The sequence below is a fragment of the Kogia breviceps genome, chromosome 1 (assembly GCF_026419965.1).
Source record: "Kogia breviceps isolate mKogBre1 chromosome 1, mKogBre1 haplotype 1, whole genome shotgun sequence".
NCBI classification, from domain to species: domain Eukaryota; kingdom Metazoa; phylum Chordata; class Mammalia; order Artiodactyla; family Physeteridae; genus Kogia; species Kogia breviceps.
The window spans coordinates 181,119,510-181,142,083 of NC_081310.1; the positions used below are offsets into that span (position 1 = coordinate 181,119,510).

The 22,574-nt window shown below is 53.1% G+C and overlaps 2 protein-coding genes across 4 annotated transcripts in view; one reads left to right on the top strand and one right to left on the bottom strand.

The window, feature by feature from the left end:
* Positions 1-10,415, top strand: part of WASF2 (WASP family member 2) — a 72,132-nt gene extending 61,717 nt beyond the window's left edge. For all 3 annotated transcript variants that reach the window (XM_059036369.2, XM_059036380.2, XM_067014073.1), the window contains exons 6-9: positions 81-211; positions 3,033-3,188; positions 4,964-5,478; positions 6,435-10,415. In XM_059036369.2, coding sequence (XP_058892352.1) covers positions 81-211; positions 3,033-3,188; positions 4,964-5,478; positions 6,435-6,592 — 960 coding nt within the window. In that variant the 3' untranslated portion in view covers positions 6,593-10,415. The remainder of the gene's footprint in view (positions 1-80; positions 212-3,032; positions 3,189-4,963; positions 5,479-6,434) is intronic.
* Positions 10,416-17,657: 7,242 nt separating this feature from the next.
* On the bottom strand, positions 17,658-20,843 carry GPR3 (G protein-coupled receptor 3). Its single transcript, XM_059036611.2, has 2 exons — positions 20,714-20,843; positions 17,658-19,668 (listed from the first exon to the last, which is right to left on the bottom strand). The coding sequence occupies exon 2, from the start codon at positions 19,661-19,663 to the stop codon at positions 18,671-18,673; it is 993 nt and encodes a 330-aa protein (XP_058892594.1). The 5' UTR covers positions 19,664-19,668; positions 20,714-20,843; the 3' UTR covers positions 17,658-18,670.
* Between the last annotated feature and the right edge of the window lie 1,731 nt (positions 20,844-22,574).

Sequence of the window (22,574 nt, forward strand, 5' to 3'; positions counted from 1 at the left end):
TATCCATGAAGCTGGGTGGAATTTTAATGAAGAACTTTGGGAAATGTTTATTAAGGCTTTTCTGTTTCTTTTCATTGTAGAAAGAGAAGAAGGATAATCCAAATCGAGGAAATGTAAACCCACGTAAAATCAAGACACGTAAGGAAGAGTGGGAGAAAATGAAGATGGGTCAAGAATTTGTAGAATCCAAAGAAAAGCTGGGGCCTTCTGGGTAGGTGATACTTCTCTCTTCTTGGTAGCATTCTTTGAAAGGGCTGGGCACCTGGGGGCAACAGTCTGACAGCTCTGGTGTGACACCTTTCATACCCCCTGAAGTCTTGCTGTGTGGCTTAAATCAATACCATTGTTAATCAGCTACTTTAAAGTGCCTCCATCTGGTGATTAAAATTTGCTAAAAAAAATCAAGAGACTTGGCAGTTTAAATGAGGTGACGAGAGTGGTCTGGAAAATAAAGCCCATGGCTTCTAGTGCCCTTGCTCTGCCAGACACTGGTATGTCTGAGGGACTCAAAGGAAAGACTAGAAAGGGAAGAAAAGTGGCTTTGGGAGGCCTTTGCCTCCGGAGCATTGATTTGAAGGTTGTGGCTAAAGAGCTGGGCATTTCATGGGAGTGGGGAGGGCCAGGCAGAGAATTTGTGCACATCACCAAAGCAACTTTTCAGTCAGCCTTTGTGAGTCTCGGGAGAGAGGCTGGCCAAGGGACTGAAAGCAGACCTCAGAGACAGTGTGGGAAAGGTCGCGCGGCCAATATTGAGGCTATATATTTCCATGAAGAAATGGTAGATGCCAGTCTGACCCCATTTCCCAATACCAAATCACACTAGAGGTTTAAAAGGAAAAAAATGGTTTTAAAGCTTGGTTTGATGCTTATCCTGGTGTCTGACCTGTGTGACATTCAAAGCCAAGTCACCACAATTGCTTGGCATAAATGTCGCCCTGGTTTTTCCCCTAAATACCTTGCATCCTGGCTGTCAGAGAACCATGCCAGCCCATGCTGGGTATCTAGGAATGATAAAAGGAAAGAGTTGAGTTGTTCTTGCTTTTAGGAATAATTCTACCATGAAAATCTTGACTTTTAGAAATCTTGACACTTCTGACACTTGTTCTTCCTAGATTAAGAGATTTGTTTTAAAGAGTGATGAGGATGGTGAGAGGAAAAATGAGCCTTTCTTTCTACAGGGGAATCAGCCCTGAGGGTACCTCCATTGTCTTCACCTCCCAATAAAAAGGGGCCATTTTGTTCCGTGGTCCCTCGTGTTCAGACAGGCCCTTGTTGTATGAAGGTTCAGTGACTCTAAGGGCAGAAGCATGTTCAGGACGCCGACCAACTCTGTGTGTGTGTGTGTGTGTGTGTGTGTGTGTGTGTGTGTGTGTGTGTGTGTGTGTGTGTGTGTGTGTGTGTGTGTGTGTGTGTGTGTGTGTGTGTGTGTGTGTGTGTGTGTTGGGGTGGTGAAAATAAGGACTTTGCCTCCCATTTTCCTGTTGTCTAAGAGATTTGGGATCAGGCTGCATGGCTGCTCTACCTGGACATGCTTGTTGGTGAGCCTGTAAAGAGATATGCCAGGTCTGTAGGGCTTCAGGCCTTGGGGATTTTCCACATCAGAGCATCATTTGATTCAGTTAGTTCCCTCTAACTCTGTTCTCCCTGGGGTCTGCTTTAGATGAGTTCCTTATAACCCAACAATGGTGGAAAGAAGCAGGAGGTGGAGCAGAACAGGCCACATTTTGTTAGCTGCTGCTTGGTATGCTCGTGCTTGTTTAGAAGTTTGTTGCTGTTCACCCAGAGCAAATTCACCCAAGGCCCAGTGCTATTGAGGGACAGGTTTTCGTGAGGCAAGCCCTAGCATCCCACTTTAATCAGCAGCTCGTTTTGTTAGATAAGAGACCAAGTCTAACTACCACACAGCAACTTGCATTTGTCCTCAGCTTGGTTTTGCAATCAGATGCCTCCTTGGCCTTTGAGCACTCCAGAGGCTTGCCGACCTCAAAACCAGGCTGTGTGCCAGTCACGTGCTTGCAACTCACTAGCCTTGGGGCTTGGCTTTGCCCTTTGCCGCAAGACAGACTTTGGGATTTGGGTCTGGGCTGCTCCTAACATTTGGGAGAGAATTTCAAAGAACTGCTGGGTTTGACAAGGCCAACACTGGGAAAGGAACAGCGTGTTTTTGATAATCTGGGTTCAGTCCCATTTCTACAGACAATCCAACAGAAATATCTGGGAGAGGGGAGGGATAAATTGGGAGATTGGGATGGACATACACACACTACTATGTTATAACTAATAAGGACCTACTGTGTAGCACAGGGAACTCTACTCAGTACTCTGTAATGACCTATATGGGAAAAGAATCTAAAAAAGAGTGGATATATATATATGTATAGCTGATTCACTTTGCTGTACACCTGAAAGTAACACAACATTGTAAATCAACTATACGCCAATAAAAATTTTTTTTTAATAAATAAAACAATTACAACTACAGCAAGTGGGGGAAGAAACAAAAGAAATATCTGGGAGTTTTTTTATTTGTTTGTTTAAATTTATTTTATTTATTTTTGGCTGCATTGGGTCTGTTGCTACGTGCGGGCTTTCTCTAGTTGGGGCGAGCGGGGGCTACTCTTCATTGCAGTGTGCATGCTTCTCATTGTGGTGGCTTCTCTTGCTGTGGAGCATGGGCTCTAGACGCACGGGCTTCAGTAGTTGTGGCATGCAGGCTCAGTAGTTGTGGCTTGTGGGCTTAGTTGCTCCACGGCATGTGGGATCTTCCCAGACCAGGGCTCGAACCCGTGGCCCCTGCATTGGCAGGCGGATTCTTAACCCCTGCACCACCAGGGAAGTCCTAGGAGATATTTAACAATAAAATATTTAGTCCTAAAATAAAATTTCAGTACAACAGAAACTATATGAAAAATATACTAATTTTGTTTCTCCCTAATAGCTTTTGTATCAAATGCACTTTTATGGGGTCTTTTAAGAAAACAGAGTACCACTCAGACTTTAAATGACAGTTTTGGCATTGGGTTCATTGTCAGGTATCCACCCGCCTTGGTGTACCAGAATGGCAGCATTGGGTCTGTTGAAAACGTGGATGCAAGCAACTACCCACCACCACCACAGTCAGACTCCACATCTCCACCTTCTCCTTGCTTCTCTGAGGACAGCTTGCCTCCCCCACCAGCAGAATTCAGGTAAACGGTGATACCTCTTCCATCTACTCTGGGTGGTTAAATGCTCAAGAGCAAAGTAAGAGTTCTAAATCCAGGCCAGGACCACTAAAGTGACTCCAGACAAGTGTGTCTAGATAATAGAAATAATTAGTATTTATTAAGTGTTTGTAAAGTGCCAGGCATTATGCCAAACACTATATATGTTACTTAATCTCCACAAGAGTCCTCTTGAGATAGGTACCCATTTTACAGATGAGTAAACAGTGAAGCACAGAGAGGTCAATGAACTTACCTAAGATCACACAGCCAGTAAGAGGCAGAGTCATGATTGGAAAGCAGGTCAGTCATGATTGGAAAGCAGGTCAGGCTTTCTTTCCAGAGCCTGTGTTCTTAACTGCTAGCTGCACCTAAGCAGATAGAAGTCACCAACTTATCTCTTGTTTTTTTACTTGGCTCTGACTCAGCATGACATAAAGTGGTATAATCTCCTGCTGTACATAAAATATTGAACAGCCTCCTTCCCCAGTTATCTAGGAACCTAGAAGATAGTCACCCTTTTCTCCTGTCACCTCTGGTCCATTTCACCGTGGATAAAATCTCCAGAAAGAAGGAAACAAAAGAAAAAGAGATGAAACTTAGAATCTGACCATTTTGGTGTCTGGCAGTGTCCCTGGCAGAGGTGTATAGAGGAAGAGTTAGCAAGTAATGGCTGAAAGGGGAAGGGATCTGAGGAGTGTTAGATTTCAGTGTTTCCTCATAGTTACTTTTCTTTCTGATGCCTGACAAGTGAGAGCTTTGAAAAGTATGCTTGTCTCCTTGGACACTGTTTAATCAGAGATTGGGTATGTTGAGGACCCCTCAGATGGAGACCTAAAGCAGTGCTGTCACCCCCACCGCCCGCCCCATTCTTGGCGCTTGAAACCACTAATCCCAAGTCTCCTTCTGCCTCCCAAATCACTTCCTGCTGGTTGCCATGTCGGATGCAGCTAAGGCTCGAAGGTCTGTGGAAAATTCCAAGATGGATGCTTTTCTAAGGAGTAGCTATTAGTATAGGGCAGATAAACAGGTGGAAAAAGAATCCCTTCAGTCTCACTCATGGCCTGAGACCTTGCAGCCTCAGTCAAGTATGCCTGACCCAGGAGAGGTGCACCTTAATTCTCTCTCAACCCGGGTCAAGTCTGACAGCACCACATTCATTTCCCGTCTCTGCTGACCCTCGGGCCCTCGTTCTCTCTCAAATTTTTCCACATGAACACTGAAGGTACATTCACCTAAATCTGTACCCCGCTCAGGTTCGTTCAGCTTGGCTTGGATTTCCTGCCCTCGTAAGATCTGGCGAATGTTAATAGCCTGTGGAGCAGAGCCTGTGGGTAGTTGTGTTTGAATTTTTTTCCAGTTCTTTCTTGCGTGCCTTCTTAGTCCTGGCTCCAGGATTGAACTGACCCTTCTTCTTAGAAGGGTACCTTCCCTTGGAGAAATGAAAAGTTTGAGGGGGACCTAAGAGGTGATCTTGGCCAGCCCTTACCTGTTGGAGAAATCCTAAGTCCACTTTTTTCAGGTAGTTTTTCTCAATTTCTGCTTATACTCCTCTGCTAATGGGATGCTCATTACCTTACACAGGGGTGCCCATTCCACTGCTGGTCTGTTCTGACCATCCCCGGGTTCTTCTTTCTATTTGAGGCAAAATGAAATGATACTGTCAACCAAAATGAACCTAGGCTTATAGAAGAGCTTAACTAAAGGTGGAGGTTTGCATCCTGAGAGTGATGGTGGGTCTTTTTGCTTTGTCCTTTTAGCTACCCAGCAGACAGTAACCAAAGAGGGTCTGGCTTAGCTGGACCCAAAAGATCCAGTGTGGTCAGCCCAAGCCATCCACCACCAGCTCCTCCTCTGGGCTCTCCGCCAGGCCCCAAACCTGGGTTTGCTCCACCACCTGCCCCTCCGCCTCCACCTCCGATGATGAGCACTCCACCCCCACCACCGCTTGGAGGATTTGGGTCTCCAGGGACCCCACCACCACCTTCACCCCCATCTTTCCCACCTCACCCCGATTTTGCTGCCCCTCCACCTCCTCCCCCACCGCCAGCAGCTGACTACTCACCTCTGCCACCACCTCTCCTGTCCCAACCAGCAGGAGGAGCACCTCCGCCTCCCCCGCCTCCCCCTCCTCCGGGGCCCCCTCCTCCCCCTTTCAGTGGTGCAGATGGCCAGCCTGCTGCACCTTCACCACTTTCTGACACCACCAAGCCCAAGTCCTCCTTGCCTCCTGTGAGCGATGCCCGCAGCGACTTGCTTTCAGCCATCCGTCAAGGTAAAATCCCAGCGGTGGGTCCGGGATCATGAAGCCTTGTCTTTCTGCAGCTGGGAGACTGATTGGAGGGTGGACAGGGGGTTCTGTGGCCTTCCAAAGGAATAGCTTTCGTTGGCTGGGGAGAGATTAAGACCTCAGATGAGCGTGAAGAAAGGCTTCACTCTAAAAATACAGAGGTTTATATTTCTTTCCACCTTGGTTTAAAGTAAAGATTTCTTAACCTGGGATCTTGGACTCCTTGGAAATTTATGCTTTGTGTATGTTTGCATCCATTTTGTGCCCCAGAGAAGAACAAGAATCACTGTCTTAGAAGGTACTTCCTCAGCTGGACTCAGACACTCCTTGTCCTCCACTTTTTTGCCTTTCATATCCTTCTTCCCTACTCTCCCCCGCTTCCCACCCCCTTCCTTCTCCCCTTTTTCTCCTATCCCCTTCCCTTCCTTTCACCCTACCTTCCTCCCCTCCTTCATCATTATCTCACCATCATGGGGCATTTATTCTCTTTCTGTCAGAGGCAGGTTCTGGTCCCAAGGGACTGGAGTGGTTTCTTCTGTCTGATCCTCCAGGAACTGAAGGGTTGTCTAGTGGAGACAACCTAAGACAGCTGAGCTTCATGAAAATCAAAGACTTGGGCAGACTGAGTGCCCACTAGGTGGGGATTGGCGGCCACTCCCCACTCAGTCTTGGGAGAAGTACCATCCTCACCAGCCTGAGAAACTGGGAAGCGTGGAAACTGGGAAGAATGGCAGGCTCCTTTCAGACACACCTATAGCACTGGGGCCACAGTTTCATAAAACCTGTCTTCTTGTCCTGAGGATCTTGCTTTCCCAGAGGTTCCTTCTTTTTCGCTGTCCTTTCCAATACCCACCACCACCAGGGGCCGCTCCCTCCTCCACAGTCCTGGATGGATTCGGAGACTGACGCACCTCTTAACCCTTCTCTCTCTCTCCCACCAGGCTTTCAGCTGCGCAGGGTTGAGGAGCAGCGGGAACAAGAGAAGCGGGATGTTGTGGGCAACGACGTGGCCACCATCCTGTCACGTCGCATTGCTGTGGAGTACAGCGACTCAGAAGATGACTCCTCTGAGTTTGATGAGGACGAGTGGTCGGATTAATAACTCTTCTGCCTGTTGCCCACTTCCTTTTTCTTTCCTTCCTACCTGCCTCCTTTGATGCCTACCCCGACGGTCCCAAGGGGAAAAAGGGAGGAAAAAAAGAATCTCAAGGGGCCAGAGCCTTCCCTGAAGCAACCAAAGATATATCCAAGTGCTTCCTCCAAATCAGCATGTATTTCCCATCTCCCCGAGGTCAGGCCCCATGGGGCTCCTGAGGTTTAGTAGCTGAGATGTTCCTCTTCCCTTCAAGTGACTGTTGCATATTGAAGAGAAGGGAAAACCCCAAAGCAGATCCCTTTGATTGGGTTTAAATTGGAGTTGGTACCTTCCCCTAGGAGCCATTTGCTGTGGTCTTCTTCGAGAATCCTTGCCCTCAGCTACTTTGAATAATGCCAGCCATCTTCTGGTCCTAAAGCCTGCCTGGACACAGCTGGCCCCTTTCCCATGCACTGAGAGGGCGGAGCAGCTGCACACCCAGTGCCTCCCCCTTCTGCCCTCATCGGCAGGGTGAGGCTGCCTTTTGCTAAGCCAATCTCTATGTCTGGATGCCCTTTATTCCAGGAGTCATCAAGCCCCTAAAGAAATGTCTTACCCCTCTGCTCAGAAACAATGCCTTTCTGGAGGCAAGGGTGGTTCCCTCCCTCCCAGGGTCCCTCTCCAGAATGTGGTGTTCCACGTTCCTTAAATGCCCCTCCCTCACCACCAGGTGCCTCCAAGCACCACAGCCCAGTTCTAACCTCTAATACTCATGACCAAACTAGCCCTGACACACAGGGATCTGGGCCTCTTCTGGCTCTCGGGAGCCAAGCTTAGAGACTTGTAACTGCAGGACTGGGAAAAAGGTGGAACTGGGTTGAATGATGCTGAAGCCTAGAGATGGGAAGTGACTTGCTCAAGGTCACACAGTTGGATGATGACAGAGCTAGACCCCAGAGTTCCTGATTCCAAGTCACCTGTGCTTTCTGGGACCAAATGGTGGGCACCTGCTAGAGCCCGGGCAGAGCAGTTCTTGGCTCTCAGACCTCACCACAGGTGGGGGTCGCAGTAGAAGGGCTCAGGGCCTGTGCCAGGCCTATCAGTGCTGCTCAGACCCTCATGGCCTCTCTTGTAATTGTTTGCTCCCCTTTTCCTATCACCAGCCAAGCACCTGGCCTTGAGAGCTGCCCTTTGGGGGGACCAGAGGTAGTGAGAGAAGGAAGCGGGTAGGCAGCGTGACAGGTGCTGCTTTCAATTCCTCTGCAACTCCTCCCCCTTTTATTTCCCCAGTTTAAGCATAGGTCCTTCCAACTGTAGAAACTTCAGTCCCTCAGGCTGGCAGCCGCTGCAGGTAGCTGTCCCGGGGCGAGGTGGGGGTGGGGGGCTGGCGGCTGGCGGCCATGAGGAGGGTCGAAAGGCAGAAGGACTCTGGGTCTTGTTTCCAGTCCCCTCCTCACTGCACAGCGCCGTTCCCTCCCTCACTCCCCCTTTTTCCCAGAGCTAATACACAGGTGCTATTATTCAGAAAAAACTGGTCAACTTTGGCCAACAGTGAGGTTTCTTCTCTTCTGCCCTAACTATTGTGTAGCCTCTTGTGCTGAAACTGGCTTCTGGCTTCTCCGGCTTTCCGAGCCCTGAAACAAAGAGAAACGGGATCTGTCTCTACTGAGCACAGCAAATGGTTATAGTAATTGCCAAAGCCCTCATCAACCCCTCAGCCTTCTTTCTGTGAACTTGGGGCGTGGGGACTGAGTCTTTAGAGGCCAGCGTGCCCTCCTGCAGGGGCTGCTCCAGAGTGTGCCCTCCTTCCTCTCCCAGATCACATATCTGTGGCACAGGGCTGGTGTCAGGCCCCAGTGCTGAGCGTACCAGACGGTGTGCACCCCCTCCTTGCCCCCCACTGTGCACTCTGGAAGCTGAAGGTGCTTTCTTCAGAACTCTAAAATGGCTGTCGAAGGTGCCCCCGGCTGCAGCCCAGCAGTGACCAAAGTGGCAGGTGGAGGGCAGTCGTTCTCCAAAATAGGAGTCCTGGGGCCTGGCTAGGCCAGGGTTTGGGCCTAATGGCTTTGACTAAATTATCCCCATCCCCCTCCTTTCCGGAGGAGGGGGAAGCCAGCACTACTCACTATCATTCTTCTCTGACCTTGAAGGGGGCGGTGTTGGCCTGGCTTCTGGAATGGACGGAGTCTGCCTTGGAAAGGGCTGAGGGCAGGAGGAGGTGGGGAGGGCCACTGCCTGCAGAAGGTAGGATTAGATCATTAGCTCAGTGACCTCCTAGGGTTTCGATATGCTGTGTTCTCATCCTACAGCTGGTTTGGTAATGATCTGAAAGTCCCGGAGAGCAACAGCACAGCTCTGCCCGATGCTCTCATTAAAATCTATGCAGCCAAGCTCGGCGCTTTGTAGCAGCCGGCCTTGCGAAGCCTCCTCAGCTCGGGGGGGCTGGGGACCCAGTCAGCCGAGAGGCCCTCTGGGCTCAACTTATGCATATGTGCACCAAAAAAAAAAAAAAAAAAAAAGCTTCTTTAAACCAAGAGCCCTTTAAGATGATAAAGGACCCTGTGCAGGTAATTGTGTATCTTTGGAATCCTGTAATTGTAGAATGCAAAGTTTAGTGATTATTTAAACTGGGCTGAGGCTGGTAACAGTATGGAGCAATGGCCCCTAAGGACTCTAAGGGCTGAAGCCAAGGAGCCGCCTCCCTTCCCTATTCTGCCCAGCCCAGGGGACCTGCCCCCATTCCTGTGGCCCAGGGGCCCAGCTTCCACTGGCAGTGTCAGAAGTGAGTTGTGACTCTGCCTTGGTTGTGAGATGAGTACATTCCAAAGGAACAGCCACGGGGAGGGAGCAGGCTCAACGATCCCTTGGAGGCTCAGAGCAGCTGGCCCAAGCTCCAGCTCGCCTCCAACGGAAGTTCAAGTGCCCTCAGAAACGACCCTGGCCAGTGTCACTGCAGAGCTGAGGCGGTGTTGTCAGGGCTAATGTGAAATCTCTTCTTGTGGCGCCGATCCTCTGGCTCGGCAGCGCCAGCTCAGACAGATTGAGGTCTCTGTGGCTTTGGTGACCCTGTGTAAGCGTTCCCACCGTGTCCCAGCTCTGCTTTCAGCCTGCTGCCCACTGCAACCCCCCTCACCTGACCTCAGGGCTTGAGGAGGGGGGGCAGTGCCCCCAAGGCCAGGGGCTTTTGCTCAGGAGAGAGGTCAGGCTTCCTGGGGGCCTTGAGCTCTACCGGGGTTCAGCTGACCTGGGACCAGGTGTCACCCAGAGATGCGCCTCATCCTGTGCCTCAGGAAGGGCTAGGGAACAATTTTGTTATTGTATTAACTTCACTCACTTAACTCACTTGAGAAACTAACCAATTTTTACTTTCTGTCTAGAATGATGTATGTGTAGGAGAGTGAGCCGTCATGCTCCCAAAGTGCCTTGTTTTCTCTGATATAAATATATTTATGAGGACCTGGTCCAGTGGATTCTTGGGTGTTTTGCCACATCAAGATTTTAGGGACTGGGCTTGTTACGTAGTGGGGTTACAGTCTGAAAATGAGTCCCCTTCCCCTGAAGATGGGTGAGGAGCTTGACATGGAGCTCTGAGCTCTAACCTTCAGGGGTTAAGCCAGACCCCTGAAGTGACCCTTTCCTTGTCACCCTATTCCTCTCAGGTCCTTAGAAGGAGGTCTAGTTTTTCAAAGCCCCATGCCTCCAAGCCTGGTCCTACTTGAGTCCCTGCCAGGCTCATGTGTGTAGCAGCCCAGTGACCTGAAGATTCTGTGTAATTGTTTCACGTATACATGCGAATGCATAAATGCCAACATCTTAAATAATTTGATAAAGTCTTTGTAACCACGCAGCCACCTCTGGGGTGTGTGTGTGTGCACGTATATGTGTGTAATGGGAGAAGCATTTATAAGGGGGCGACTGATAGCCACGGGTGGTGGCCAGAGCTCCAGAGGGAGGTCGGTGTGGGTGGGCTTGGAGGGTGGGGGGCTTCTGCGTCTGGTTGGTGCACCCTGTGCGGGAGGTGGGGGGGTGAAGGCCGGAAACCATTTTGGGTTAGGGCGAGACCCAACTGGGGGACCTAGAGGCCCTCAGCTGGCTGAGAGGGGTGTGCTGGGGCCAGGGAGACTCCTTGCATCAGGCAGGAGAGGAACACAGGCTGAATGCTGATTCTGCCTCCCAACATCTGGCCAGCATCTTGTCTGCCTCTCAGACCCAAGCAACTTACCTTAAATAGAATGATTTACAATGGAATCTGATAAAAGGTTTAGGGTGCTGCACGCCCCTTCTGCCTGGGAAGGTGAGGGGGCTGGGTTTATATTCTGACCCCCAAAAAATGACCTACCCAGGAAGCAACGGTTGTTCCGAGCCCAGCTGCTGCGGGTGACTGTCCCTGGGCGTAATTTATGAGTAGACACCCAGTTCTGGGCCCAGCAAACACAGTGGGGTGGCCCCGGGAGAGGGTTGGGAACAGGGTTGGTGACTCGGCTGGTCACGCCTGCTGTTCAGAGAGAGTCACCCGCTGGCATCCCAGGAGAGGGGGCAGAAGTTTTGAATTGTCAGCAAGTGCTGCGCCAGCCACTCTGAGCTCATCGCTGGAGGTGGGGTGCAGGGGAGGGGGCGCAGGAGCCAGCTCTCCCCGGGCGGAGCCCCTCGCTCCACCCTCCTGCTCAGGCCTGTGTTTAGTCAGCACTTGGCTTCCCGAGGCCAGTGACTGACAGCCAGCCAGACGCCCGCCCTGGGAGAAGACAAAATGGTGGTGTCAGGAGCCGCCCTTGGTGGGGAATTGGAGGGAAGGAATGTGGTTCTGGGAAGAAGGAGGCCTGAGCTTGAATTCCGGCTCCTCCGCTTGGGAGCTTCAGCTCTTTGGGCTAATCCTGAGAAGAATGAGCATTTACTACTACCTGCCCAAGACTGCGTACACTTTATTTCAACCTCATGAACCACGGGTCTCCCATTTTACACATGAGAAAAAGATTCAGAGAGGTTGAGTTGCTTAAGATCACATAGCTGGGGCTTCCCTGGTGGCGCAGTGGTTGAGAATCCGCCTGCTGATGCAGGGGACACGGGTTCATGCCCCGGACTGGGAAGATCCCACATGCAGCAGAGTGGCTGGGCCCGTGAGCCATGGCCTCTGAGCCTGCACGTCCAGAGCCTGTGCTTCGCAACGGGAGAGGCCACAACAGTGAGAGGCCTGCGTACTGCAAAAAAAAAAAAAAAAAAAAATCACATAGCTGGCCAGGAGCAGAGCCATAGTTCGCACATGGGTCTCTTGTTCTCTGTCCACCATGGAACTTAAACCGTTTTCAGAATGTCTCCATCTAGCATCATGGTCTTTGGTGTGAGGGGGTGTGTTAAAGGTTTTCTGTATGGTCTTCCCTACCCGCTGGTGCCCAGTTTTATAGGTGATGGTTATTTTTGATCTTACTTTGAAATCAAGTGGGCTAGACTGAGGGTTCGGCTATCGTGGACCTTTAGAGTTAGAAGTACCCTGTGTCCTCAACTGCCTGGAACAAAGTGAGTTCCCTAGGTATGGGCTGGGTCCTCTGTCAGACATGCCTTCAGTTTGTGCATACACCTGTTCAGATGGGTGCATCTATGCACACTCGGACGTGGATACACACGGAGATGTGCACACACTGCACACAGTCCTATTCTTGTGCAAACAAGGGCACAGATCAGCACACAGTTAACAGGAACACACATAGGTGCAAGCAGACCTCACACAAAGTCCTCAGGAGCCACCCCTCCCTTCGTGCTGCCTCCGCCAGTTCCTCACTGCCCCCTCCTGGTCACCCAGTGGCCAGGGCAACCTGGCACCACTTCCTGTAAGTTCTGCTCTGGGGTGGTTGTCAGCTAGTTCCCTCCCAGATCATGAGGCTAGGAGCTGTTTCAGGTGCTCCCCAAAGCCAGTCTTAGCCGCAGGAGAAGAGGTGTCTAGTGGGGGGTCTGAAGCTGGAAGACAAAAAATAAGCCTTTCACGACGAAAAGAATCTCTTCGTGGTAGAATTGTCAGTACCATGGTGGCAGGAGTCCTGCAGAGACACCTTCCCACCACAGCAGGCAGCCATCTCCACTCTTACCTGAGGAACTGCACACACCTGCTCACGCTCTGCATACATATTTAAAGAGGAGTAGATTTCCTGGCTGAGAAGTCAGAGGTTAGCTCTTCTAGCTCCCACTTTGCTGCTCCCTCTCTGGGCCTCAGCTTCTTCCACTATTCAATGTGGGGTTGACCAGGGTGAAGTATGCTGCCCCCACCCCTGGCCCCCCGGTATCTCACTATCTTGGAAACTAACCTCTCCCAGACGTGTTCCTGAGTAAAGCACATCCATAAACATGACCCCATGGACTCCTCAGGCCGGTTCTGGAAGGATTGCCAACACTTTAAAAGCTTTTTATTCCTATTTTATAGTTGAGGAAACAGAAGCACAGAGAGATACAGCAACTTGTCTGAAGTCACACAGCAAGTTGACAGCAGGCATGGAAATAGAAACCCTCTTCTTTCCAATGCCCCAGGCTGCCTACAAGAAAGTAGAACAGTCTATGGGCTTGGGTCCAGAGCCAAGGAGACAGGAACTACAGAAGCGAAAGCCAGAACCTCTGCCCTGGAGGCTGAGGAGAACCCAGAGGAAGTACAAGGCTTAGGCATTAGTTGAGTTCCACCACTCCCCACCCCTGCCTATAGACTGCAGGAACCTCAAGCGCCCTATTCCTCTGCAAAGCCAATGGCTGGCTATGGGGGTTCTCCCTATTCTGTGGCTACTTGCTAGTTCATCAAGGTAGGCACACACCGGAGTGGTGTGCGTGCATGCCTGGACTCCACGGGTGTGCACACACACATGTGGATGTATGTTTTTGCATGCCTACAGGTATACTTAGGTGTACATTCATAGGCATGTGTAATATGTAAATTTATGTGTTTGCAGCCCTGTATACATGTGATACATTTGTGTGTTTAGGTGAAGTATGTTTGGATGTATGTACGTAAATGGTCTTTGCATATCTGGCGGGTGAATTTATGAACAGGCAAGATTTTGCTTGTATGCTTATTGGGTTTGTTCATGAGGGTACTTGGGTGTGTGCAAATGTTCACATGCATTTGTGTGGAGAAGTGGGGTGGGGCATGTTCACCCACATGACTGGTGTGTGTGTGTAAAAGTGCATTCAGGGAAAGCTCAGGTGACTGGGTACACATGAATCTTAGAGTGCCCTCCCATGAGAATACAATACCAGTGCCCCCCCAGCCCTGGTATAGGGGGTGCCCTGCCTGGCTCCAGTCAGGCCCTGAGCTCATAGCACCCCCCACCCCCCGCCTCGCACTCTATTCCCCAGACCCATCCTGCTTGGCCAATTTGCAGCCTCTCGCTCCCAGCTCCCGAGAAGGCCTGCAGCAAAGTCAAGGGGCTGGTGGCCAATTAGTGAGGGGGTTAATCAGGGATCTGGGGACCCCCGGGGGGCGGGAAGCCAAAGGCGGGCATTGGGGTTGGCAGGAGCATGAGCTGCCTGTCATGAGGCTGAGGGAGGGGAGGCTGAGCCAGCCGGATGGTGCTGGAAAGCAAGGGTCTGCCTGTGAATTCATGGTTGCTGAGCACTCACAGTGAGGAGCCTGTGTGACTGTGTGTACACTGTGTGCAAAAGACATGTACGTGCATTCAAGTTCTTGAATGTAGTCCTGTATGCAGATGTATGGACATGATTATGGATGCCATCTGTATGCACGTGTGCAGTTTTGTGCCTGTGTATATGTGGGTGTGCAGTGGTATGCAGATGGGTCTGGGTATGCAAGCATGTCTGGACCTGTGTGCACACATGTATATATAAGGGTAAGTGTGTGTGTATACATGTGTGTGCAAGGGCATTGCATACATTTAAGTATGTGCTTCTGCATGTGAACATGTGCACATGAAGTTGACATGGTCTGTGTACATGTGTACCATGATATATCTGTGCACAGGTGTGCGTACCAGTATGCAGATACATCTGGGTATATGTGCGTGTCTGGATATGTGTGCATGTGTGTGTGTTCTCTGAACAGCCAGAGACCTGGACCCCCACGTGTGTGCCTGTGTGCACGTGCCTGTGTGCACCTAGGCCAGGTCTCAGCATGTAGGGAGCTGGGGGATGCGGGGCTGACGGGCTCCAGGCTCCACGAGAGAATCTGACAGATGAGACTTGCCGTAGCCCCCGGCCCCGGGAGCCTGTTTTCCAGCCTGCAGAAGCTGTGAGCCCGTGAACTCATATTAACAGCTGCTGTCTCCTCACTTATTGCAGGGAGAGGCGGTCAGGGCCCTGGTGGGGGCTGCCCCCCTCCTCTACACAGGACCTGGTAAGGAGAGGAGGAGAGATGGGCCCCACCCCCACCCCAAGGCCTACCCTGGCAGAGAGGCGGGGATCTGTGCCCCAGCCTTTGCCTCCCCCAAGCCAGGGAGCCCCCACTGCCCAGCTCACCCTCCCAGGCCTCTGCAACTGGGTGGGGTCAGGCATGGGGTTGGACAACTGGCAAAGGCAGAGAGGCTGGAAGGCTTGACTACTCCCCCCAAAAAAACACACACAGGCACGCACGCGCACACACACAGGCATGTGGTGCTGAGCAGCCCCAGGCTGAGCACCGGATGAGTCTGGGGCTGAAAGAGACATAGAGGCTTCAGTCTGGGGGGGCAGACGTGTCCCTTCTCTCAGGGACCCTCAGTTGGAGAGGGGACACAGCCTTTAGGGGCCCCCATTCCAACAAGGAAGGCAAGACTTCTCTATAAATATTTACTAAGGAGAAGCGTAGCAAGGTGTGTTGTATAAACCGCATCTTCACAGCCACAGGAGGGCTTAGCCAAGGAGGCTTCCTGGAGGAAACACAGAGCCGGGAGCACAGGGAAGACCTGAGGTGTATCTGAAGAATCCCAGGAGCAGGGAGAAGCCAGCTAGCCCCACCACGCACAGAGGCCCCAACCCAGGGACAGATTCAGACACCCTCAGGGTGGGCCCAGGACCCAAGGCAGAGACCGCAGATGCAGGCTACCAGAAATGTCTCAGATCCACCACGCAGCCACACCCAGACAGACAGAGGAGGACTCACAGCAGGAGGGTCCATCACAGGCCCTCGCAGACATGAGGCTGGCCAGCATTTGGCCCTGCCAGGCCCTGGAGCCAGAAGCTAGGACGGGGAAGCAAAGGGCCAAGCCCACCCAGGGCAGGAGAGGCACCTGGCCCCTCTCCTTCTGGTCCTTGGTGGGTGCTCCTTGGGAGTGAGGCGGAGGCAGCAAGGAGGCCTGTTCCTACACTGCCCCTCCCAAAGGTCTAGGGGTAGCCTGAAGAGCCCCACATTTTCCCTAGCCTGGGGACAGAGCTCCCAGCCCTGGTTTCCTTGCTTGCTGTTTCTGAGCTGCTCCTCACCTAGGAAAGAAACAGATTTGGAGTCAAATGGACCTGGGTTCAAATCTCAGCTCAACTCTTTTACTAACTATGCGACTTTAGGCAAATCAAACGTCACCTTCAGGAAGGCCTTTTGGGGGCACCCTCATTTAGAGATTACACGCGCTCCCTGTGCCCCTTCTCTGTTTTTCTCTGAGGACCCATCACTCTCTGACATTACCATGTTTTAGCTTATCTCTTTATTACTGTCTCCCCTGGCTAGAATTTAAGCTGTCCACAAGGACAGCAGTGAATAAATGAAAACCCATTACTCTCAGCGCCTCAACTTTCTCTTCTGTAAAGTGGGGAGAGTAATAGTACCACCCAGTGGACCATGGTGATGTTGTATGCGATATTTGGCATAGAACAGGTGATTCCTGAGTGGGGGTCTTTTCCCAGGGATCTTCCAGGAAGGTGGGGAGAGAGATAAGCCTCAGCCAGATCTGGTGGACCCTCTCCACTTTGTGCCTGGACTGGAGCCATATGTACCTAAGCCCAGGGCCGCCCTCCACCAGCTCTGACCCAGCCCCTGTTGGCATGTCCACTCGCCTTGGATTCCTGTGGCTACTACTGGGGAGGGGTCTTGAACACCAGGCAGAAACCTCTGGCCAGGGAAATGGAGAAAGACCTGAGTCCTAGCCTGGCACAGCTGTGTGTTTGAGCAAGTGGCTGTTCTTCGGGCCTCAGTCTCCCTATCTGTACAGTGGAGGTGCTCTGAGGGCCCCACCTCCAGGCTTTGCCCACCCAGGAAGATGGGGGGTTTGGGTAGTCAGAGCTTCCTCTTCAGCCACACCCCAAACCTGCTCCTGCCCTTGCCTGTTGAACATGTCCTTTCTGGTTCCAAAACACCGAAATTCAGGGTCCTGAACACTTACATCCTCAAAGGCACACAAGAGCACACGCACACACTTACCATCACTCACCTTTGCGTAGCAAAAAAGCTCTTCAGCTCCTGAATGAACAGACCCCAACCGGCCACCTCCCAAAATGTGGCTGCTGGCTTGAGAATGAACCCCAACACAAATCTGAGTCCAGAATGTCGTAAGCCCTAGGGTTGGGAAGGAAGGAGATGGGGGGGGGGCATTGGCCAGTATTGCACAGGTTCTGGAAACAAGTGTTCCTGGTTTGAATTCTGGCTCTATCATTTCCTAGCTGTATGACCTTGAGCTGGCCACTGAATCTCCCTCAGCCTGTTTCCTCATCCGTAAAATGGAGAAGTTATTATTACCTGTGCCATGGGATGCTTGTTAGGCATAAATGTGGTAATGGGTGTAGTACACTTAGCACAGTGCCTAGCACACAGTAAATGCCCATGACTGGAAAGGGCTGTTGTTAAGAACACCTACATGCTTTGAGTATATCCTTCATGCCAAAGGCCAAGCTAAAGCTCATGTGGGCAGGATGTAGGCATCTTCAACCCCAAAAGGGTCTAGCAACAGGGGTTCCAGTCCCCAGGGGATGGTGGGGTTCTTGCCTGGCGGTGCCTGTGTCTGAGCAGGGGGACCCATCAGATAGGCATCCTGGGGTGGGAGGTGTCACCTGCCGGCCACATTCCACCTGGGTCTCCATCTCCTCATATACCCCACAGGCCCCCGGGCCTGGCATAATCCCCCATTCCAGGCTGTCCCCCATCAGGCCCCACTCCACCCCCTCCACACACACACACACACACACACACACACACAAATTTATCACAAAATCATTTTTATTGAGGGTTGGGTCAGGGACAGGAATAGGGATTGCACTGGGGACCATACCCCAGTTGGCAGAGGGGTCTGGCGTTGGCTCGCACCCTGCCTCCTCTAGGGCACCGCAGGGTGAGGCCTGGCCGCCAGACTCTGGCTGTGGCGCTGGACACCAGGCTGGAGTGGAGTTGGGGTTGCTTGGCCTGGTCCCGGCTGCCGGCCGGGCTGCAGTTACCCGAAAACGGCCACCAGAGGGCAGCCGGCCCCCAGCGCAGAGGAATTCTCGGTTTCTCAGGAGATGGTTTCTTAAAAAAATAAAAAACCAGAGGCTGGTATGTTCCCCCTGCAAACCCGAGGGTGGCGGGCCCTGGGAGAAGGCTCTGGTTTCTATGATCTCTTTGATAAAAAACAAGCAAAAATAATAACAAAATACGTGGTTTCTCTCTCTCCCTTTCCCCCATCTAGGAACTGAGGTCAGAAATGAGGGTGTTGGGGACTGGGAGTACCCTGGTATGGCCTGGATTTCAAGGTGTGGGTCTCTTTTCTTCCCCTAACACCCATAAATAAATGCATAAATAAATAAATAATAAATAGATACTCTGTATGTGCACATATATACAGATAAATCTTTCTCTTATCTATCAACGGAGTAACTAACCTCTCTGATTCTAGTTCAGAAACTCAGAAGTAAAGCGACATGGTCAAGGTCAAGGGAGGGGAAGATCAGGGACTTGGAATGGCACTGGAAAACACCCAGCAGCATCCTGGAACTCCAAGCCAGCTGGGCTGTGGGACATTTCTGAGTGGAACCCTGACCACCTGAACATTCTAGAACCATGGAGCCAGCTGGGCCCTGCAGGGATCTGAACAGAATCCTGTGAAACACCCAAAGTCCTAGAACTCCAGAACCAGCTGGGTCTTGGGGTGTGGAGCTGGAGGGTTGGAACAAAGCCCTGGAGGACCTAACATTCTGGAATTCTGTAGTGATCAGGGCTGAAGGGTCACTAGGATGCGACTAGACGTCACTGGGGGAACGGGATCGGAAGGGGATCTTGGAAGAGGAACAGCAGCAGCAGACAGCCCACAGCACCTTCTGCACATCCTGGTTGCGGAAGGCATAGATGATGGGGTTGATCATGGAGTTGTAAGTGGCAGGGAGCAGGGTGAGATAGGTGTAGAGGGGTGGGGAGTGGGCATCGCCCAACAGGCAGTAGACGGTGAAGGGCAGCCAGCAGGTGGCAAAGGCGCCAAGCACCACGGCCAAGGTGGCAATGCCCTTTCGGGTGGCCACGTAGTGGGAGGCAGGCAGCAGGTGCCGCTGGAGGGCAATCTGCTGGGCATGACGGCAGACGATGCGACAGATCTGGGCATAGAGTTGCAGCATGATGCCAAACACCATGAAGAAAGCAACGGCCAGGACCACCAGATGGTTCTTGGAGAATGGATATACCACGCCGCACGTGGCCCGGGCATCCAGGCAGTTCCAGGCCAGCACAGGCAGCAGCCCCAGGCCCAATGCGCATCCCCACACTAGGGCCAGCATCACATAGGTCCGCGTCACTGTCGTCTCTGAGTAGTAGGTGAGCGCATTGTACAGAGAAAGGTAGCGATCAACGGTGATGGCCAGTAGGCTGCCAATGCTGGCAGTAAAGGCCATGGCCAGCATGCCGACCAGCACCAGGCTCATCTCTGCCGAGCCAATGCAGAAGACAGCAGCAAAGTGCATGACCAGACCCAGGCCTGCCAGCAGGTCTGCCACAGCCAGGCTGCCCACCAGCAGGAACATGGGGGCACGGAAGGCGGGAGTGCCCACGATGATGGCCACCACCAGCGCATTCTCACAGGACACAAGGGTACCTGAGATGCACAGCACTACATCCCAGGCCCTAGGTGAGGGCAGTGGCGTGGCTGGGCCTGTGGGCCCCTCTGTTGAACCCACGCTGCTCATGTTCATGTTTCCTGGGCCAGCAGAGAGCCAGGCCAGGGGGCTGCCTGCACCCCACATCATGGTACCTGTAGGAGAAAGGCTCTGTGAGAAGCTGGCAGGGCTGGGTGCTGAGTGGAGGGGTCTGGAAACAGTGGGAGTCTCACCTCAGGATACCTGGCTGAGTCCCAATGCCTTGTCACACCCACTCCTGCCCTGAAGCTCCTTCCAGGGTACCTTTAACCTCTCCTATGCCTCCAGGCTAGCAGGAGTCTCTTTTCCTGGGGATCCCTGTCCTGGGTCTCTTCATTCTCCCTTCCAACTCCCTGAGTCCTGCAGTTCTCTTTCTCCTACATGTGTGACCAGAGGAGGACAAGATGAAGGACTACTATAAGTGGATGGAGGCCCATAGGATCCAGGAGAAGCTGGGAGAGGCCAAGACTGGGGGAGGGAAAAACATCTTAAGACTGAGAGCAGCTCTGCTCCCCCCCCCCACCAGGGAGGATGACGCTTAGTTTCTGAGGCTCACCAGACCCCTCACGATTCTCAGTACTGCCAAACCCAGACTCCGCCCCCAGAGAATGCTCGTGAAGCTCCCGCCAGCCCCCACCCTGCACTCCTGGGGTAACAACACCTGGGAATTCAGCCTCCCTCAACACACACCCACCTAGACTTCTGTCCCCAGCAAGACCCCTCTTTCTGCCTGAACCTCTGGATCTTTGGAACAGACAACCCCTGCTGGAAGCGTGGATCCCTATGTCAGACCCCTCCCTCTGCCCGGACACCTGGATCTTGGGCCTGACTCCGCCTCCTGCCCGGAGATCTGGATTCCTAAGTCAGACACCTCCTCCTGCTCGGACGCCTGGGTCCTTGCCCCAGACGCCTCCTGCCGGCCCAAACTCAGATGACCATCCGTCCCTTCAGGGCCTCGGGTCTCTGCAGGAGGGCTCACCCCGCGGCTGACGGCTCTCAGCACTCAGACACTGGCTCCCCTCCTGCTAGCCCAGAGTCAGGGTTCCTGGTCTCGACCTCCGACCCCAGTCAGCCGCTGCGAGCCTTACCGCTTGCCCAGCGCCCCAGAATCCTGAGCGCCCTCCCGGACGCCTGGTGCCCGCGGCGGGGCCCGCTACTCACCTCTCGGGACCGGGCGCGGCCGGGCCCCGGGGAGGCTCCGCTCGGGTCCAGGCTGCGCAGGGTGTTTGCGGACCCCTAGAAGCCCCCACGGCCGCGGGAGAAGCGACGTGACTCACCCCGCCCCGCCCCCGGCCACCGGTTTGGTGACGTCAGCGGCCCTCCTGGCCAATGGGTGAGCCGCGCTGGGGCGCAGCGCGCGCCGCTCGGCATAGTAATGAGGCCTCGTGCCGCCTGCTCCCCCATTCATAAAAAGCGACCGTGGCTGCGGCCCCGCCCCCTCCTGAGTCGGCCCGCGCTGTCCTTGACGCGGCGCCCTCTAGGGGCCGGGGGTTTCGGGGGCGCTGGTGCGAGAGCCTGGAAGTCCACGGGAGGTTGAGGGGGATGTGTAGGGGGAGTGGAAAGGGAACGCGGATAGACTGTGGGGGTGATGGGACTCTCAGGTGGTAAAGGCTAATGGAATTCAGGTGATGGAAACCGAGTGATGGGGCTGAATGGGCGTCCCCAGTGAGGATGGCAGGGGTTGCCAAGACAAAACGGCCCTGAGGTGATGGTGACAGGAGCATGAGGGAGCAGGGAGGTGGGTGGCAGTGACGGTATGAGCATGGTGACAGGATCTTGGGGGATGGTGGCAGTGGGACGCTGAGGTAGAGAGGGAAGCCCCCAGGGCAACCATAGCAGTGGCAGGGTGGTTCTGTGGCATGATGGGGTTCAGGGATTGCAGGGGGGCAAAAGGTGGTGGCAAAGGAAAGGGAAGATGGAGTGTCCAGGTGATAGGACTTCAGGTCACCGTGACCCTGTCACAAGTGCTGAAGTGACAAGGCTGTGATGAGGGTTGTAGGGTCCTGGAATGAACATATCAGGTGACTGTGGTGAGTGGACCCCAGGGCGAGTAGGACAGGGTAGAGGGTCTGGACTGACAGTGACCAGGCAGGTAAGTTGCTGCCAGGGCAGGTCCTCGTGATGCTGGGGCTGGCATAAGGAGCTGGGTGACGTCAGTCATGTCAGCCCAATAGCGCCCTCACAGCATGGGAGGAGTGGGCCTGGCAAGATTTCAAAACCTGAATTATTTATTCAGGATCTGGAAAGCCAGCGGGGTGGTGGTAGGGGGCACTTTTCCGAAGCAGCGGAGTCGGGGAGCCGGGAGGAACTTGGAAGCAGGAAACCTAGCAGCTCAGTCCCCAGGGCAGGCCCCTCTCAACCTCCCATCTTAGACACCCTGGCAGGGTAGGGCATAGAGAAGGAGCTCCCCCCAACCCTGCCTGTCCCCAGGGAACCTCTCTCAGCTGACTTCTCCAGATGTGACAGATATGGCCAGTTCTGGCGGAGGGGAACAGGCTGCTCCTCCTCCCTCTGTCTCTAGCTTTGATCCTCACTGGAATCAACCAGGCCTGTGGGATGGGGATGGGGGGCAGGGACCAGGTTAGGGCTTGAGGAAACCAAGGCGGCCCAGATCGCAGGCCCCACCAACTTCTCCCCACAACACAGCACCCCTGCAGCTCCCACAGTCGGTGTAGGGCAGGGAGAAGGAGGTGACAGGCAGTGGGCAGGGTACATGGGGAGAGGACAGGGTCAGAGCTGGGGAAGATAATGCACTTCAGGTTGGACATGGTGAGTTTGGGGTGTTTAGCAGGTGGTGTGGTCCGGAGTGTAGACTGGTTTCAAATCCCAGTTCCTCCATTTCCTAGCTGTGTGACTTTGGGTGAGTGTCTTAGGCTCTTTGTGCCTGTTTTCTCATCTATAAGATAGCGACAATGTTAGTATCTTCTTCATGGGATTGTTCGGAGGGGCCTGGCACATTATCAACACTGGCTGTGTTGGCTGCCAATATATCTGGAAGGAGGAGGACACCTGGGAGGCATAG

Excerpts from the sequence above, each read along its gene's own strand:
- GPR3 (XM_059036611.2), bottom strand. The coding sequence starts at position 19,663 with ATGATGTGGGGTGCAGGCAGCCCCCTGGCCTGGCTCTCTGCTGGCCCA.